General features: G+C 41.9%; 2 protein-coding genes across 7 annotated transcripts in view; one reads left to right on the top strand and one right to left on the bottom strand.

The window, feature by feature from the left end:
• Positions 1-7,913, top strand: fam117ba (family with sequence similarity 117 member Ba; the record flags this gene model as incomplete). Its single annotated transcript, XM_015059221.1, has 8 exons — positions 1-133; positions 1,598-1,827; positions 2,957-3,040; positions 3,142-3,252; positions 3,896-4,039; positions 4,127-4,334; positions 4,434-4,554; positions 4,642-7,913. Coding segments are annotated over 8 exons (1,257 nt in total), but the record flags the coding sequence as incomplete, so codon positions are not given.
• A 229-nt stretch (positions 7,914-8,142) lies between these two features.
• Positions 8,143-14,538, bottom strand: part of ical1 (islet cell autoantigen 1-like) — a 14,110-nt gene continuing 7,714 nt past the window's right edge. For 2 of the 6 annotated variants that reach the window (XM_015059245.1, XM_015059253.1), the window contains exons 4-15: positions 14,286-14,358; positions 14,070-14,193; positions 13,767-13,965; positions 13,559-13,684; positions 13,374-13,472; positions 13,202-13,284; positions 12,703-12,752; positions 12,488-12,532; positions 12,171-12,350; positions 11,705-11,974; positions 10,846-10,941; positions 8,143-10,764 (exon numbers count right to left, since the gene is read on the bottom strand). In XM_015059245.1, the coding sequence (XP_014914731.1) occupies positions 10,649-10,764; positions 10,846-10,941; positions 11,705-11,974; positions 12,171-12,350; positions 12,488-12,532; positions 12,703-12,752; positions 13,202-13,284; positions 13,374-13,472; positions 13,559-13,684; positions 13,767-13,965; positions 14,070-14,193; positions 14,286-14,358 (1,461 nt within the window). In that variant the 3' untranslated portion in view covers positions 8,143-10,648. The remainder of the gene's footprint in view (positions 10,765-10,845; positions 10,942-11,704; positions 11,975-12,170; positions 12,351-12,487; positions 12,533-12,702; positions 12,753-13,201; positions 13,285-13,373; positions 13,473-13,558; positions 13,685-13,766; positions 13,966-14,069; positions 14,194-14,285; positions 14,359-14,538) is intronic. The other 4 variants (XM_015059261.1, XM_015059267.1, XM_015059284.1 and 1 more) reach the window with 4 other exon arrangements.

Here is a 14,538-nt window from a genome sequence, read left to right as displayed (position 1 = left end):
CCATGTCTGCCTGTGTCTGTGTGGAAGAAGCCTGCAGCTTGCTCAGCCTTTTTCCTCCGCCTCTTTAGCATCTTCAGGAGGCGGCAAACAGGGGCTGGGCTGCTCCATGCTCTGCTGCATTTATTTCCTGCAGGTCAGTGTATTATTTATGTATTTATTTATAATTATTATTATTATTGTCTGCATGTAGCTTGAATTGTTATAATATTGACTAAGGGAGGCAACATTTGCAAAGCATGCATGTTGTTTTAGTATTGATGCGAGGGGATGTGGTGCACGCTTCTCTCCATGTAAACAAAAGCGGCCTACATTGCACTCTGCAACCACATCTTGCACAATTTATTATTCATTTTAATTTATTTAGGATTATGTCGGTTGCGTTAAATATGTTTTCTTAATATTCCAGGCATGTTATTGGCGTGTTGTTGGGTTGATTTTTGTTTTTTGGCTTTGCTCTATCGTGTTTTTAAATGACAGATCCGAGATGACATGCAGATGGAGCATGCGGAAGCAGAAAGAGCTGGAATAAAATGAATGATTTATGAATGACAAACAGCTTGGGTAAAAATATATTTTACTATATTAGAAAAAATATGTAAACAAATAATGAATATGATTAGTTTTAATTAAAAGTTAAAAGCAACGATTATTCCGTCAGCTGTTAAAATAATATAAAATATAAAAGTGACACAAATGAAAGTCAACGTATTGGCAGTGTGACGATGTCATACTGGTCACAAGGGGGCATGGTCTCCCTCCTTGTGAGGAGGGAGACCAAGGACCAGTATTTAATATTTAGTATTTTCAACTAGACAGAATGATTACCGGGTTGCTATCTTTAGTTCCTTCTACTATTAGCGTTTAACGCAGTTAATACAGCTAACATTATTTACTGTAAACAGTCTTAACTGTCCTGGCAGCAGGGCTACTAAAGTAACAAGAAAAGGCTAAAGTGTTGATGAGCTGATGCCCAAACTCCCTATTCAGCTTCAAAACACACACAGACACTCCTGCTGCTGTGTGTTAATAAAGATCACCAAGTCCCTTCCCCGCCTCCCCCCGCCAGGTTCCCTAGCAACAGTGATGTGTTGCTGGTCAAGGCTCCTTCCAAATTTAGCTCTGGGACCTGCACAGCCAAGCAAAGCTGTTTGGACATGTGAATAAATGGTGGATATGTTGTGATTAAAAGTCTTCAAAATGGGAAAAGCAGTAGAAGAACGTGATATTGCCATTGTTTTTTCTTTCTAAATCATCAGGTATGCATAATGAACCTTTAGATATATATAGGTCAATAATGCATCAATGCAACAAAACAACCCACAGTAGCTCCCATCTGGGTCAGTTAGCCAAAAACTGCATGTCCTCTAATGCCCCTACCCCACCCCGCCTGTGTCTAAAGCTGTTTTAATGCCATTACCCTGGGGGGGTATATCCGCTCTGCCCAGCATGGTTGGGATTAAACCTAGACATACCAACGTGGAAGGTTCACAGCCTTATCCATCAGGACAGCTGTGTGTCTGTTGATTTGTTTACCGTTTGCAGACATTGTTTGCATTCTCAGGCCTCCCGACTCATCTTTCTCCTTTGCCACCATCAGACCGTGGCCTTAACCATCTGCGCCTCCCTGCGGCTCTCCGCCGGCGTTGGCCTCCGCGCCCTCTGAACTCGTCTGTTCCACCTTCCTCCATTCTCCTCGCCGTCTCCCGCCATCGCGTCCAGCTGTGGCCCTCACAGGGCGCGCTCGCTGGCTCTCACCTGACAGGTCCCTGGCCTCAGGACGACAGCCAGCAACAACACGTTCCCTATATGAGGGACAAAGCGACGCAGGTGAGTGTTTGTTCCATGCTCATGCGCTTTACAATGTAAAGTTCTTTTTTTTCTTCTTCTTCCTGAGCCATTTCAAAACATTATAAATGCATATTTGACATCACAACCACAAACATCAGTGTATTTTATTGGGTTTTAGGTATAGATAATCACAAAGTAGTGTATAATTGTGATGTAGAATATAACCTGTTAACAGTTCCTTTATTTAGATGCTTTCAAAACTAGGGAGGCACTTTTCCACTTTTCTCACTTCCGATACCGATACAGATATCTGAGGTTTGGTATCGGCCGATACCGATCTGATACAGAAAAAAGGTGCTGAACTGACTTAAAATGTTTCTTTTCTTAAACGCAGACATAAATGTACTGAATTACAAATACACTGGTGCAGATAATACTGCACCAATACAGAACACTAAAAACACCAATAGCTTCACAAGCTACAATCATGTAAAAAAAAAAAACAACACATCTGCAGTTTGTTCAGTCAGTGCAATTAGGAGAATAACAGCCAGTGCAAAATAAATAATACAGAAACTGACAAAAACAATGAGGTGACTTCCTTGGTCAAACGTAAAAAATTGTGACAGGTGCAATTATAAATTCTAAATATAATGTAAAATAAATAATAAATGATATTGTTGAGAGGATAAAGAATAGAATTAGACTAAATAGATCTGCCCTTACAGATCATTGTCACCAATACCAGATCTAGAATTGTTTTCAACATTGATACAGATATTAATATCAAATCGGTGCATTTCCGTTCAAAACATTATTTTGATTTGACACAGATTAGATTGTGTCTGTCAGCTGAAGCAGCTCAAGTTTGTGTTTGTGCCTTTTTTTTCCACTTCGAGGCAAAATGTGACTGTCAGCGTGTCAATAAACACAACGAGGTTCAGGGAGGTTGCAGGTGGTTGCATCATCGGGCTGCGTTGCTTGTCAGTCAGTGACAGTCTTCGAACAAGACTCCTGATCAAAGAGATCTTTCTGCCACAGCACATCAATCCACCGCAAAGGACGAATAGCAACATCCTTTTTTTTTCCTTTTGAATTCTAAACGCTAAAAATGATAATAAAGTATGTTGCTATATAAGGAAAAACGTGGTGTTTGCATTCATCTCAGACCCCCAGGGCCTGGGCAGATGAGAGGAGGAGGGGCTCTCACAAACGCTCGGCCTCCTGTGGGAGCACCGACCAACTCAAGGAGGTCTGCGTCCCACTTTTCTCTTGGTCGCCTTGCACATTTACACTGCTACCGGATCTATGGGTACGTTCCAGCAACATTGATATTAATATTTTCTTCTCCAGATTGCCAAATTGCGTCAGCAGCTCCAGCGCAGCAAGCGCAGCAGCCGCCATCGGAGGGACAAGGACCGCAAATCCCCGTTCAACGGCAGCCATGCCATCATTCAGTCACAGGTGATCATGCCCTGATTCTGTATTAACACATGTAACCAGAGCAAAACAGTATTACTGACTTTTTTCAGAAGTAAAAAATCAGTAATACTGTAATTTAATGTAATTGCATTCCGTGATCAAACTAAAAGATTTTGATCAGCGGCTTCTTCTCGCTGATTATCGATATTCAAAAAGCCCAACCGGCCAATTACGATTCTGGTCAATACCGATTTTTTTGTCTGAAAAGTATTAAATATAGCGATGAAGTTGGCAACAGTGGGGTGAGACTATTTAACTCCACATATGCAGACGTGACCTGGTGGGCAGGTCACTAACAAAAACCCTATAATTCAAACCATTCTGTGAAACAACAGTCCCAAGTTAAGTTGAGGCTCCTCACTTTGAAGTACATTTTAACTTAAAAATACTTAGTAATAGTAAGTTCAATTTAGTTGGAACTCGTATGACGCAATTTCCTTTAAAGAATAGTATTTTCAGTCTGGAAATGTCTTCTGGGCCAAAAGACGTCACCATCCTTGTTAGCGGATGAGAAGCATGATACAGTAATCACACTGTTATTTGTTGCTTTCTGTAGTTTGTCTGCTGTAACAATGGTTCCGATGGGTGTTCTGCTTTCTAAACATACTTCCTCATATTTGTGCAGTCGCCTATGCCCAAGACCATCCTCATACCAATCCCTATATCCAAATCCTCGGCTCCTCGCTTCCGCAACAGCGTGGAGGGCCTGAACCAGGAAATCGAGCGCATCATCATCCGAGACACCCCTGAGAAGGATGAGACCATCGTTGTGAGTCCCCTAGAACATGTTGATGCATTCCATGAAGGATAGCAGGTTACATTGCTGCAACGCTGTTTTTGTGGCTTATTCACCTAGCCGCAGGATGTCCCCGATGGCCACCGTGCGCCCCCACCAGTTCCCCCTCAGCGCAGCAGCAGCACCCGCAGCATCGACACACAGACTCCATCGGGGGGTGGCCTTAGCGGCAACCACAGCAACTGCAGCAGCCGTCCGGACTCCATCTCCCCCTCCTACCTCAGCGTCCTCAACGACACGGCTGGAGGCAGCCCCTACGATGAGAAAGGTGAGTAGAACCAGATTTTATTCAAGATTCTCTTACAGTGCATTCTGAATTTTAGCATTCATACTTTAAAAATGGGCAATAAAAACTCCTTTTAACCAGAGCTAAGTCCGTGCTCCCCACTGCCCAAGTACGCCGCCTCTCCCAGACCCAACAACAGTTACATGTTCAAGAGAGAACCACCAGAGGGTTGTGAGAAGGTCAGAGTATCTGAAGAGTCCATGTGAGTAGTTTTCAAGTTTTATGATGCATCCGAAACTCATAGAAAAGGAATACTGATGTGAACGACTATGTGTCACTTTGTCTTAAGGCCCAAACCTCTGGAGGAGATCCCTCCCTTCCTGTGTCCCGACCGCAACAAGGTCAACTTCATCCCCAACAGCGGTTCTGCCTTCTGCCTCGTCAGCATCCTCAAGCCCCTGCTTCCCGCCCCGGACCTCAACTTTCGCCCGGGTGTGGGCCTCCGGAGCCTGTCCCCATCCCTGGTGCCTCTGTCCACCCAGCCCTGTCTCCTGGAGGAGCCTGAGAGCTTTTGACTGCCCCATTGGCCTCAAAGTCAACAACTCTCTTTCCCCTTCCTATCAGCTGAATCAGAAAACACTACGGAATCAACCGTTTTGCTCCTAAAACAAAACAAAAAAAAAATGCCTTTAGCATGCCAGCTAAGCTCTCTCTGATGTCCTTCTTTTGTTAAAAAGCTCTTCCCACTGCCTCCTCCTCTGACGTGAGACTCCTGCCTTCCAGAGCAGGTGTTTGTAGCTCACATTTCACCGCTTTCTTCTACCTTCAACACTGGTTCTGTTCCTGTTCTTCTAGGAGGAAACGGGGAGAAAAAAAAGACAGACATTTCTTTTGATTTCATCGTATTATACCATGGCGCCTTTCCACAGACATATCTCTTTTTCTATCTACGGTTGTTTGTCTTGATATAAATTATGCCTTCCATTATGACAAAAAAAAAAAAAAAAAAGGCCGCTGGTTTTCTTGGAGACCGCCAGATCGACCACAGAGGTTAACTTTGGTGCTGCCAGATGAATCGTAGCATACCTTGAAGGGATGTGAGAAATTCAAAAATGTGCCTGATGTTTTAGACCGCAGTTTCCCTGAACCATCATAATGCTGTGAGCGTAATTATGGTCATTGCAGTATGAAGGCCGTAGATACAAGCAGCAAAGCAGATAAAGTACAAACAGCGTATCCTTAAAATACTTGCAGACCAAATCCTGGGATCTGTTTGCTACTTTTTTATCAGCCGTTTGCTGGGTATCTATGGGAAACACAGGCCAGGGCTATGACGTACGACGCGTGTTCAACCTGTGTCTGCTTGCCCCTCGCCACGCCCAACCTCCCTTCAGCGCCAACCTTTTGCTCACCCTCGCCCATCTTTTCTCCGTTTTGCAAGCTCTTTCTCTTTGTTGAGGTCCTCCTGTCTTGGTCGGCTTGTATTGCTTTTGGAATGCATCTACTTGCAGGGTTTTTCTCACGGAGAGGCTGGTCAACCCAAGCTTCCATGCATCCGCAGACCATCGGGGCAATCTGGGTCACAGAAAATAGACAATTTTAAACTATTTCTATAGCCAGCAAAGAATCAAATGAAACAGTGTACTGTTAATGGTTAAAACAAACTACACTTAGTAGAGCATCTTTATATTTAGTCTCTTTATCGTCCTAATTTCAGATTGACTTAACCTAGAACTGGTGTGGCCCATATAAACGTATATAATCCATTACTATGCTAGAGATGTACAAACAAATTTGGTACGAGGTTGATCGGTTGATTAACATCAAAACTGTATGGTAGTTGAAAGCTATCTACTTTCAATACTCCCGTGGTCGGAGTATTAAGGATTCAATATCATAAGATATGATATTGAATCCTTTTGATCATTTTAAGAATACCTAAAAAAAAGAAAAAAAAGAAGAAAAAAAAGTGGAGCTTTTTCACCTTGCTAAGGGTAGACCTCCTAAAATACGTAATTCCCTTTAGAAATCTTCCTGGACAAATGCTATCATACAAGATTCAATAAAGTGGTCATGAACTTTACTAAAATGTTACTTCTGAGAATTATTTCTCAGAAGTAACAAACAGTGTGAGATATTTTACCGTCTGTCTGGTATCGAACTGGCTAGAATTGGAAATGTTGGTAGTTTTTAAATCTTGGAATTAAGGTAAAGAATTTCACAGATTGAGCTGTTTTGGTAATGCTAACCATGCTAATTGATTACATAAGTTTCTAAAAGGCTTAAATATCTCAACTACATCGGAATTTTCTGCTTGAAAATTTTATGAGTAATGTTTTACAGCAACTGCTGTGTCAAACTTGTAATCCTAAATAGCTAATGATTGTTAATGATAAATTTTAAGGGAAACAGAACTGGCTCAAGTCAATATCCACAGATCAAAGTCTTACAAAACCAAAGATTGGAAATCAGTTCCAAAATACTTTAATGGTTCATCTCTAATAGTTTTTTTTTTTTTTTTTTTTCTTTGGTTGTGGGTGGTAAGAAAATATTAAGTCTAAACTGATTGGCCAATTTGTCTGACACCTGCAGTATTACAGTTTTTCTAAAGAAGAAACAAACAAAAGCTTACCTTTCAAGTCATTAAGCAACGGAGCATTCGGAAATTGTGCAAAGCTGAAATTCTTGTCGCGTGCCATATTTTTGGATGACTATTTGACGAACATTTGTTTTTGAAAATTGTTGCAGTTGCTTTGGGAAAGAACTTAGCCTAGCACTGTCTTAGTCATGCTCATGATAAACAGCAGCTGTTTGAGTGTCTCCAGTTATTTCATTGTCTACTTTTTTACATTGATGTCTACAATTAAGCTGTATGAAATTCACAAATTCTACATTTTAGAAAGACTAAATAATCCAGAATAATACAAATTAACTAAAATACACTTCACTTTTTAATGAAGATATAACAAAAGTTTCACTGAGATAAACTGAATCCGTTTAGATGACTGTAGTTTACACATTGACAGCCTCTCCGTGTCAGAACCCACTCTCCTGTATTTTTTGTAGATGTCACAATTAATTAACGGTGCCTGCTACAGTGGGACAGGAATGTACTGGACTTGTAAATACAGAGGCACTGTGTTTGTATTACTGGCTGACAGAGATATGTAATGGGACGAGGCAAACAAGTGTAACGTACGACTTCTCAGCTGAGTACTGTGAATTACAACTTGACTCATTATTGTGAATAATAACGTATTTATTTATCAGACAGGAGAGGAATTGGGTCTTTGGAGATTTCTAAGCAAGAACTGACATCTCAGGTCGTAGAGAATAGGACACAAAGATATATGCTAACATAAACAGAGCAAAACGACAACTGCTTTCTATGTAGCCTCACACGGTGGAAATCCCGACTGACTTTAATTTGTAGCAGAGTAGATGTAGAAAAGTGTGGATGTTATTTGTTCAGCGACCCGACTTGGAGCAACGGCTAGTTACGACGAAAAAGGGAGAGAAAAAATAATAAAAAATTGGCCTGTTCCGAAATCCACTTGCTGAAACACAATCACGACGATGGCGGCATGTTCCGACTTGTCGCTTGGAAATGTCACCAAAAAAATATAAAAAAAATAAAAATTAAAAAAAAAAGACAGAAAAAAATTAAATATCTGAAACATGGATGCTTGTTTCAGTGTGGATAAAAAAACAAAACATTTTGGAATGAGGCTTTGTTTCTTTGTTTGCGTGTCCAGTTGATTGGGAACCAAACTGCCAAGTTTTCATCTTTTAAACCCCTTTGAGTGAAATAAAAGGCATAGTTAAAATAAATGACTCGTCTCTTATTGACTTGAGAAATACATTCTTTTATTTTCAGTGTGAAAAGTAAGATTTACACTTGATGTGACAGAAATAGTAATATATTTTTTTTAAGTTGCATTAGAAGGTAAATAAAGTGAAACATAATTGTGTCTTGTAGGTGAGTCGGGATATTAATGTGCAGTTTGTTAAATATGTCGGCAAACAAATATCCCAACTGAGGATTTTGGTGCATTTTGGACCCTTTTTATTTTCCATTTTTAAAAAATCCCTTTAAGAAACAAATTTGCACTAAATCACACTGAAGCATTCAGTTGTCAGCAATCCACACATGGAGATGAATCCCTTTTTGTTAAGCAGCTCCTTTGGATTGATTCAGTTAAACACAGATGCTATAAATACACGGCACATGAAGCTAAAATAGTCAATATTTGAGTTTTAATTCGTAGTTGTTATGGTTTTGTATCTCACAATGCCCAGAGAGCTGATTATTATGACTATGATGCACCAATCATTTGCAAGCGAAAGAGGTCTTCTTGGCCTTAGACTTGTGATTATGGATTCAGTAGATGGAATTTCAACCATGTCATTTGGAGATGTTCTATTTCGTATAGGCTTCGCCCTTTAAGGCCATCGCTAGAGGGTTTATTCCTCGTTACACACCTTGAATTTCAGTCTGAGAATTCACAGTTTAAAGTTAGCTTCAGACCATTTGACTAAATCTCAACCACATGTCGAGGCATTTGGTATCTGCTGCATCATGAAGAACCCATTAAATGGCTCAGTTAGCTCTGCTTTTCCCAGTTTAGCTGTGACAGGATGTGGAAAGATGACGTGCCAGACTAATACTTTATGACCAAATAATAGGGCTCTTGCAAAGTTAATTTGTAGTTCTGGGTTAATGTTGAAAAACTAAAGGAAGTATGGAAAAATATATGTATATCTAGAAGTCATCCATCACATCCATCCATGTTTTTCTGTCAGGTTTTATATTTGCTAAGAACAACAGATCTCTGGAAAAATCTGGAAAATTGACCTACAAATGTGAAAGAACCCCGAAATATGCGGTTCCATTTCTAATTAGCAGAAGTTAACGACGGTGAACAAGACAGTTACTGTTCCAACTGCAATTCATAGTCATGTTAGCAAGCTAGTGTTAGCTTTCAGGAGATATGTTGACTTTCTGATTTGGTCATTTCATCTGCAGTTGGAAATATTTATCTGGCTGAGTGGTCAGCTTTCTAAATCCCAAATCTGACATCTTGAACCTTTCTAAACTAAAATGAAAGTTAGGAATACCCGTTTCTAAAACTGGGTCTGGCTCAATTCACCTCTTTTGCCAGATCGTAACCACCTTTTGACCATTTCCTCCGCTCCAACTTCCATTCGATACACATAAAACAGTCCACTCTGCTTCAGTTCTAGACAAATATCACATAAAATTTACTGCAAAATTTAAGTTTCAACTTATTTGCATTCATTCTGGTTCTGATCTCAGTTTGGGTTTGTTCACTTATGACATTTTATAACCCCAGAGGAAACCAATAACTTTCCAGTTGTGCTCATTGTTTATCAGTCATTTAACCATATCTCATTATCAAAAAACTATTGAGAAAAAGAATTTTAACTTTAGCTGTTGGATTGCATTTTTCTGTACCTGCCCTGTTCTGTCGTATAGTTTGCTTATTTTCTTTGGGCAAAAGGTGTGCAGACAAGTTCTACTGCAAACAGATAAACATGGCAGTAGCTCATGCACAAAGCAGGACAAACTGCTTAAATGATGCAGCCGCACAAGTAGGTAGGGGCTGATTTAAAACTAGTTTCCAAATCAATAAAATGTTCCTTTCTGTCGTTTAAGGCTCCATTAATGAGATGCCACAGAAAGCGATGGGAGTTTTCTCCAATTCTATAGAACATGAAAGACAAATATGGCTTTCTGGAAAGTACCCAGCAAACATCAGCTTGTTATATTAGTTTTTACTCCATAAAGAGCTGAAAGTGTACAATTAAAAAGCACTAACTACACATTTTGGCTTTAAATTTTTTGTTTAAATGCAATGGAAGTGTAGTGGTTTCACTTTGCCTGTAGGCTGATAAATGATGGATTAGTGTGTCGATTTTTCGGGGTCAGGATTTCTGAAAGACAGACCTATCACATCCCAACCTATGAATCATTTGTGACAATCATGTGGTACTTCACACAAACCGTTTTCAGCATAAAGACTTTTTTTTTTTTTAAATCCACCCTGGATCTCTGGATATGTACACTCGGCAAAACAAACACAGAAAGCACACGGCAACATCCAAAACAAAGGCGGGGCCCAGACATCCTCCCTAACACGAACCACCGCAGCTTCGGTGTTTGACTTGGTATTAAAGTCGGTTACAGCAGCTGAGAGTTTATCAGCTCAGTGTTTCGAGCTTCTAAGGAGATTAGTGTGTGTATGTGCTCAATTATGATGGAATGAAAATTTGCTGTAATATAGATGTTTTTTTTAAGAGAGTGAAGGTACATTGAAGCAGCTCAAAGAAGAGGTTCAGGCGTTGAGCAGCTCATCAGCAGAGCGTCCGATGGCGTCGGGGTTGGAAAGCGGGTCGAGGTCGGCGAACAGGTTGAACCACGCAGACATGTCTTTGGATCCTCCTGAAGCTGCTGTAAGGAAACGTCAGACAGAAGGTCAGGTTGGGAAGAAGCAGCTCCTGCTGAGAGGTTTTCTAAAGCCGAGCATCGTACCGTTAGCTGCAGCTGGCTGAGAGCGGGGAGCTGCCTGGTTCTGACCAGGCGGCAGCTGCAGGGGTGGAGCTTGGAACATGGGCGGGGTCACCCAACCTAAAGTATGCAGGGGATACAAGATGGATGAGAGTCGATGTGGAAGTGTCAGTCCATCTTTGACATGTTTTGTTACCGTCAAAGTTTCTGCAGGTGTCACCAAATGAAATTTAAGATTTTTTAAGACCACTATGAATAGAATTTAAGACCTATAGCTCCACAGAAATGTACGAACTTCGTTTATCCAACTGGTAATAAATTTGAACTTACCCATGATAGCCACAGAAAAAGATAGCTAGCTGTTAATATACCCTTCCTAACAAGAAAGAGTACAACCATAGCCTCGACATACCCTTACTAGATAGCTAGACAAGAGTATGTGGAGTTAGCAAGGACATGCTATGGGTATGCTAGCTAGTTAGCAAGGATATGTCGAGGTTATCTAGCTAACTGGCTATGCTGGATAGCTAGGAAGGGTGAGTCAAGGCTATGGTTTCTAGCTAGCTCATTACATTCTCAAGACGACTGAGGCTACTGGCAACAACGGTAGCTTCAACCATCTTGAAAGTGCAACTCAAACTTTTGCCTGACAAATTAAATATGAATATATGATATTTAATATTCTTGTCAAGACAAAATTTAAGACCTGTGATTAACATATTAAGGACAACTTTCTCCATCCAATCATTAACTAGCAGGCTTACATGGTCAACTTACTTTTTAAAATCAATTCAAGACATTTTAAGGCCTTAATTATAGATACACGAATTTCAGACTTTTTATTGCGTCGCGGTGGACACCCCGTCTGCGCTGTGTGGCGGACCTGAGGAGCTCAAACTGTGATCCAGCAGCTGTGACGGCAGGAAGCCTGTGGGGCTGGGTGGGTTGGAAGGGGGACGGGCGGGTCCGGTGCCTGCTGCAGGAACGCTAGGAGGGTCGAACGCCCCGAAGGCGTCCTGCCACTCTCTGCTGAACTCATCGCTGCCCCCTGGGCCCGGGCTAAGGAGGTCCTTCAGGAAAGCCATGTCGCTGCGCTCGCCATCTTCCTCCTCCAGCGTTACCCCTGGTTCTGACGGGATCAGCAAACTGTCACCTAAACAAACAGAACGAGAGGAAGAAGGCTCTGAACATCAGAAAACGCAGCTTAACAGGAAGCAGTTTGTGCTCATTATGGTTGATTATGAAAATGAAGAACGTAAGAATTTCCCCCGCAGCCAAGAAGAGAAGCGTAGGCAAGTGGAAGTCAAAGGTCAAAGTAAAAAGGTGGAGAAAACAACCAGCCAGTTTACCCGAGGCGGGCAGCTGTGGGAGGCCGGACTCGAAGCGTCCGAAGCTCCAGCTCTCGCTCTGGTCACCGTCCTGGGGAGGAGGCGGGACCAGGGGGGTGTCCGTTGGGGGCGGCATGCCGCAGGCCATGAGCATAAGGTCATCGCCGGAGTCTCCAGAGAGCCCTCTGAGGTCGTGCATGGCTGGAATGTTTTTGGTGCGCTGAGATCAGACTCATTCTAAAAGTTTCCCGCTCACACTAACGAGCAGCAGTCCCCATGTGGACAATTTACAGAAAATGAACACACACAGAAAAAAAAAAGAAAGAAAAATCACTTACCACTCTCACCAGCCTTGCTCTGCCCATCACTGCTGAGCTTAAGATCTGCAATGGTAAACAGAATTAAAACTTTTTATTTTGATCAAAACCAAAACAACAAAAACTAAAAAGTTTACAGTAGCCCATCTGAATCTCTTTAAGGAATTATTACAGACTTCTGCTGTTCAACTTGGCTGAACTATTTTGTGTTTCAGCCAACAGGGGGCAGCACTAACCTGAATTAGACGCACTTTCTGCTGGCTTGTCGTCATCCAAGGACACCAGGCTGAGATTAAGGACAAAAGACATTTGAAGAATTTAAGGAAAGACCAATAAAACCAGAGCAACCCGAGAGCAAGGAGGCAGTATTAGCATAGCATCTAAAAGCTATAATATCTTTTTTTTCTCCACATATTCACAACTAGAAAACAAAGAGCAAATCAACTTAAACGCGACACGACTTGAAGTAGTAACTTTGGTGAAAGACGGTTCTTCAAAGTGTTGAATTACACATTTACTTAAGAATATTTTTTACCTTACAATGTGCTGCTTTGTGTTGGTCTAATTTCAATAAATCAAACTAATACATACTGTCAAAATGTGGAAAAGGAAATATAGAATGAATACTTCTGCAAGGATTTGCATGTCTGATTCAGTAATTACACAGACAGGTGAATTTTCATTTCAGTCATTTAAATGTCTTTAAACATTTAAATGACTGAAATGAAAATTCACCTGTCTGTGTTGCTCTGTCGGGCCTTTTCATCCTTCTCTTCTTTTTGGGAAACAGAGATTTCCTCCAGTGGATCCCGTAGATGCTGGAAGATAAAAAAAAAAAAAAGAAAAAGCTGGATTGCTACGTCTAAAGGCAGAATTTCGCCCAGATTCAAAACGCAGCCTGCTGCACCTTGATTGTGGTGAACTGATATGGTATGTGCCCTTGGAAGGCCTCATGGATTCCCGACATGGCGTTGGCCGTTTTCTCCCAGAACTGCAGCAGGGTGGTCTGACGGAACCGGGAGGAGAGAAATGTTTAGTTACTGACGGCCGAGGCCGACACAGACGCATGACGGTATGTGAACTGCAGCGGACCTGGTAGGTGCAGAGGGAGTGAGACAGCATGTTGCAGCGACTTGCTCCCAGCATGTCCACCTTCTGACACACGTCGTTCTTCAGCTTCTCAAACTGGCTCTTAGTCCCTCTGACCTGCGACTGGACCTGAGAGCAGAAACGCACGGGAACGATGAAGCAACGCAGACGGGCAGGACCGAGGAGCGACAGCGATCCAAACGCTTCCTGCCTTGCGGAACTTCTCCAGCTGTTTGTAAGTGTCCGGGTCCAGTTCCTGAGAGACGTCTTTCATCCAAAGCAGCGCTCCCCTGTATTCCGTGCGGGCCTTCTCCATCCGGCTGACCGTCAGCAGCGTGTCGGCAATGGCGCGCCGCCGGAACGTCTCCACTTCCTGGTACATGCGCTGCAACGGCGGGCAAAGCGCCATCCTAAAGACACGAGAAAGAAAAAAGAAAAAGCACAAGCGTTCAGAGTTAAAAGGGTTCGTTTTCTCCAAACAGCAGTTAACTGATGGTCAACTGCAGCTGCTGACCTCTGCCTGGCAGAGGTGCACAGGGCCTTGCTGGTGGCCTCCATCATGTTCCCGGCCTTAGTTCGGTCACGTTCAGCCTGGAAACGCAAGAACAGGCCGAGCTCGTTCTCCTCCTGGGACAACCCTAGGAACAAAAAATGAAAAAGAAAAAAAGGGGTTTAAACAAGAATCAGTCTGTAAATTAAAAAAAAAAAAAAAGAAATGGTTCTGACTCACGTGTGATTCTGTGCTGGTACTTTTCGATCACCTTCAGCAGCTCTGTGCACGTTAGCTGAACGGAGCGGAAGAACTGCAGAAAACGACACGTGGTGAGGAGCGTATCAGAGAAAAAGGAGACGAAGAACTGAAAAAATGTAATTTACAAAAAAACAATAGCAATTATCAAAATACATTCAGGTTTGAGATTGTAACGTGAGAAAAATCTAACATATTTTAAGGAAGTGAAGAATTTTTCCACTGAGATGATTAA

Source organism: Poecilia latipinna, unplaced genomic scaffold, assembly GCF_001443285.1.
Source record: "Poecilia latipinna isolate Pla-1442-1.1 unplaced genomic scaffold, P_latipinna-1.0 Scaffold65, whole genome shotgun sequence".
NCBI lineage: Eukaryota > Metazoa > Chordata > Actinopteri > Cyprinodontiformes > Poeciliidae > Poecilia > Poecilia latipinna.
This window is presented reverse-complemented; position numbering and strand designations above follow the sequence as displayed.